The sequence below is a fragment of the Parasteatoda tepidariorum genome, chromosome 1 (assembly GCF_043381705.1).
Source record: "Parasteatoda tepidariorum isolate YZ-2023 chromosome 1, CAS_Ptep_4.0, whole genome shotgun sequence".
Classification (NCBI taxonomy): Eukaryota; Metazoa; Arthropoda; class Arachnida; order Araneae; family Theridiidae; genus Parasteatoda; species Parasteatoda tepidariorum.
The window spans coordinates 42910291-42915283 of record NC_092204.1 but is presented as its reverse complement, the minus strand read 5'-3'; the positions used below and the strand labels follow the sequence as shown (position 1 = coordinate 42915283).

The 4993-nt window shown below is 30.7% G+C and overlaps 1 protein-coding gene across 1 annotated transcript; it reads left to right on the top strand.

The window, feature by feature from the left end:
* Positions 1 to 580: 580 nt before the first annotated feature.
* Positions 581 to 2254, top strand: LOC139426444 (uncharacterized). The gene has a single exon (XM_071185344.1). The coding sequence runs from the start codon at positions 581 to 583 to the stop codon at positions 2252 to 2254; it is 1674 nt and encodes a 557-aa protein (XP_071041445.1).
* Positions 2255 to 4993: the final 2739 nt, after the last annotated feature.

Here is a 4993-nt window from a genome sequence, read left to right as displayed (position 1 = left end):
GAGTGTACTACGATATGGAAGATATTTTAGAAATTGGTGACTGAAATAAACATTTAATTTATAGGGGAGAGTCGGGTAGCCCCACCCAGCGGGTACCTCCGCCCACTATCAATTTCATATGTATAGAATATTTTTTCAAGTGAATGGGCCATCGGGCATTGATTGTTATATTAAAAGAAGATTATTTTCAAAGTTTCAAGTATTTATGCAGCTGTTAACATAGTAAACAATAGTTTTGAAAATATTGTAACGTAACAGTGTGACAACTGAGCTAAAAGCATCAATTCCTCGAGAGGTAATGCTAAAATGATGTTGCTTGAGAGACACACACGAGAAGTGATGTTCTTTTTTTTTGTTGTTGAATAAGAGAGTTTTTTTCTGAGAAGAGATATTTCGTTTGGGTAATATTTTGTGATTTTTCGTGTGAATGTTTAAATAAATTGTTTGATACAACTCACGTCTTATTTCTGGTTGTTGTGACACAACAGAATTTCACTGGTGGCAGCGGCGGGATATAGTAAGAGTAGTTGATTTAAGGTAGTCAGTGATTGTATATGTAGTTTTTTATCAGTTGTAAATTATGGCTTTTCTTAATAAAGCGAAAAAAGTGGATTTGATAGAATTGGCCGACGAATTAGGTGAATCTGTTCCACCTCAAGCAAATGTTTGTGAAATTAAAAAAATAATTCAAACTAGTAAACATTATGAGGTTGAGGATGTAAAGATGTGTTTGACTCGTATAACGGGGGAGAGAATTAGGCGAGAAGAACTTGAAAAACAAGAACGGCGAGAAGAACTTGAAAGACAAGAACGGCGAGAAGAACTTGAACGGCAATATCAATTGGAATTGCGTAAACTCGAATTAGAAGCAAATTCTCAAATTCAGCACCAAAACAGACCGGTATCAGGTGAAACAAATCATAAAATACAGAATTTACAAATAACACCAAAATTTAATGAAGGTAAAGATGAAATGTCGCTGTATCTGATAAATTTTGAACGTCGAGCAGAAATTGCACAAATTCCTAAAGATGAATGGGTGCCTTACCTATTGAGCGTAGTACCACCCGACATTTCAAATATGTTGGCGAGAGAGTCTCCTAATGATGCCAATAACTACGACTTTGTAAAAGAATTGATTCTTAAACAATATAAGCTTAATGCAGAGGAACTCAAACAAAATTTTTATCGACATTTTAAATCACCTGAAAAATCTTGGCGAAATTTTGCACAAGAATTAAATTGCTATTTTAGCGAATGGGTTTCTGAAGTAAAAATTACCACTTTCGATGATCTTAAGAGTTTGATGGTTACCGAGCAAATGAAACGTCATGTACCAAATGACATGAGAGATCATTTTCTTGAAGATTGGATGGAATTGAATTCTTATTCCAAATTAGCCGGAAAATTGGACGACTATGAAAGTTTAAAAAACAGTTTCAAGGAAAAGTCTGTGTCTTATAATCGAAGTAACCAAGATGATTCTTGGCGATCTCTGAACCAAAGTGATACCAGAACTGAAGAAAAGTTGACTTGGCAGAAAAATAATGTTAAAGAAAATGTTCGCGAAAGAGAATTTGAAAGAAGAAGACAGCTTAGATGCTATGAATGTGGTTCTTATGATCATCTACGCCCTCAATGTCCCAAGGCGAAAACAAATTCTGAAACTGTGGCTTCGCTTCACGTTTCGGAATCAAGGTTTCCTGATAGTATAATGACACCATATACGAGCATTGGCGTGGTAAATGGCGTTGGCATTTCAATACTACGAGACACTGGCGCAACCTTGGATTTAATTCCTAGGAGATTTGTAAAACCTGAAATGTACACGGGTGAATCTGTTTGGATAAAAACTCCAATACAGGAAGAATCATTTTGTTTTCCATTAGCCGAAGTTGAATTAAACTGTAAGTTAGGAAAAGTGGTTACTAAGGCAGCTGTATTAGGTGATTCTCTTGATAAAGGGTATTATTTATTGGGTAACAAAACGGCTGCTCTATTGGAAAATTCGTTTGAAGTCCCAATGATAAGTGCTGTAATGACTCGAAAACAAGAAAATATGAATGAAAGGAGGGAAGTGGAAAATAAAGATAATGTACAGCTCGGTATAGTCGATTCCAATGAACACATCGTTACTTCTGATCAAACGGCGAAAAACGATGACTTACTCACTGAAAAGATTCGTGACTACAATTTTACTGTTTATTTTCCTGTTTATTTTCCTTTACTGTTTTATTTTCCTATATACCGATAAACAAAACAGTTTTATGTCAACCTATATAGATCAGTTTTGACAAAATTTTATGTATGTTTTTTTGCCATTTCCTACTTTTGCAAAGAAAACTCTGTGGAAGGGAGGAGTTAGACTGTAACGTAACAGTGTGACAACTGAGCTAAAAGCATCAATTCCTCGAGAGGTAATGCTAAAATGATGTTGCTTGAGAGACACACACGAGAAGTGATGTTCTTTTTTTTGTTGTTGAAAAAGAGAGTTTTTTTCTGAGAAGAGATATTTCGTTTGGGTAATATTTTGTGATTTTTCGTGTGAATGTTTAAATAAATTGTTTGATACAACTCACGTCTTATTTCTGGTTGTTGTGACACAACAATATGTTGAATACAGTAGTCATGAAATTAAGAAAAATGGGTTGAATATTTCGATTAAACTTCATTTTAATACTAAAAAAATAATTTTTTCTATACATACAGCATTAAAGTATGTAGTCATAAGTTTAATTTTCACAAAGAAAGAAGTTTATATGTGAAAAATTGCTCGAGTAATTACAAATTTACAAAAAAATTGGATTTCGGGTAGCCCCACTCACATGAATGTCGGGTATCAGCGCCCAATTTTATTTCGTCGATAAATGTACGGTTGCAAAGATTATTATTTTATTGCTTCAAATTTGAATGTTGCATACATTTTTAGCAACAAATATTGTTGTTATTAAATTATTGCTATTAAATGATAGAATTCACTGAAAGTATATAAATATGTAATATCTTTGTGATAAAAATGATAAGTGAGGTTTATCTATTGTCAATACATTGGTCGGTCATTTTCATTTACACCTGAAAAAACAGTCGAAAAACATAATTTTTGTAACTGGACGGGGCTACCCGACACATTTTGAAAAGAGCTAATAAACATGCTTCTTTAAATTTCTATTTTTTTAAGTTAAACTATTCTTTTTTTGGTTTATTCTTTTTGCATTATTTAATTAGATGATAAAACAATAGAAACATACAAAAATATTGATTATTACTCAATATTATACAGAAATATAAGCAATACTCCTTAAGTCGGCGGGGCTACCCGACTCTCCCCTATAATAACAAAAACGACAACATTTTAAGGAAAAATAATCTCAATATGATAAAAAAAATTTTTAAAGTTTAACTAAAGAATAAAGCAAAATAAATTGAAAACATGCTTTTAGTAAGGAAACGAAACATAAATTTTAAGATAAAAAACTTAAAAAATCAAATTTTCGTACGGTTATTTTGTTTCCTTTCCTCGGATACTAAATTGATCACGTTTCAGTGCTAAATGATGACGGAGCCTGATTTGCGGGAAGCTTTAGTTGACGGAGCACTAATTAAATTTGGTCGAGACAGAACATCGATCATAGTTGGATGCATATCTTAATTACATTTTCAAATTGTTTCTAAGTCTGTAATTCAACCAATCATTTTATAATTAGCAACACATGATTAACATTAATAGATACGACTATGCTTCTTTCACAATCCTCTTAAGGTAATCATTGTAATCGTGTTATTAAAAGAAGCGTAAAATAAAATAACTCTTCTTTAATTCAAAATTGTCAAAATAATAAACAGTTTTTTTTGACGTTTGTTTCCTTAAAATGGATATTCCAGTCATTTCTTAAACTTATCTCTTTCTTAACACATTAACGCCTGCATTTTTTGACACGAAGAAAAAAAGCTTCGATTAAAAAAGCAGTTATTTTTTTTAGCTAAATGGATATTTTTTCTGTTAGATACTACTTGATTTTTGAAAAGATTAAAAAAAAAACATTTGCTTTATGTGAGAACAGCACTGCTTCAAATAAGAATTTTCGTACAATTAAGTAATTCGAGTTTTTCATAAGTCACACTAAGTCAACATAGGTTTTAATGTAATTTGTTATAGATTTTACCGATAATTAGGAGAAATACATTATAATGTCTTAAATTTAAAAACTTGATAGGCAAAAGAGCATTTGCTCTTTTAACATAATTATTTCCCATGAAGAGTTTTGAAAATAGAGAATAATACTTTATGCTGATGATTTATTTATAAATTTTATAAAACATAGTTGCTCTTTTTATTATTTTACTTATTTAATTGAAAAATGTTTGTATTTATTTGCATATATTGTAAACAAATGAGAACTAAAAATAATAAGAAAATATATATATATTTATCATATTTCTTACGAAAACTGACTAATCTTAACTAATCTCGCTGGTTTAATGTGACACGATAATTGGAGAAGTGCCGGTGAAAATACGCAGCGCGGATGGTTGTTACATAACATGTTATCACTGTTATTGCTAGAGTAAAAATATTGCTAGCAGTATCAGAAATGAGAATACTAAATGAAATCAATTAAAGAAAAGATTATAGTTACTTCTAATTTAAACTGCTGACTAATAAGATCTTAAAATAAGTGAAATAAAAAAAATTGAAAGTATGGAATTTTTCTTTTTTCTGCCCTGCAGAGCATTTTTTTCTTTTTCCTTTAATAATTTGTGCTACCGACGTTAAATTAAAGTACTAAAAATATGACTTTCAATCATTTTTTCAGCAATTTACTATTGATTTGAAATACTCTTTATTATTTAAAGTAACATTAAGGAAACGAGCCATTTTATCCATTTACTTAAAATGTTATGTTTACGATATCTATTGTAAAATTGTCATATACTATTATTTGTTGTAAAATGGTTAACAACAATATCCTTCCTAATTGTTTAATATTATAAT

Excerpts from the sequence above, each read along its gene's own strand:
- LOC139426444 (XM_071185344.1), top strand. The coding sequence starts at position 581 with ATGGCTTTTCTTAATAAAGCGAAAAAAGTGGATTTGATAGAATTGGCC.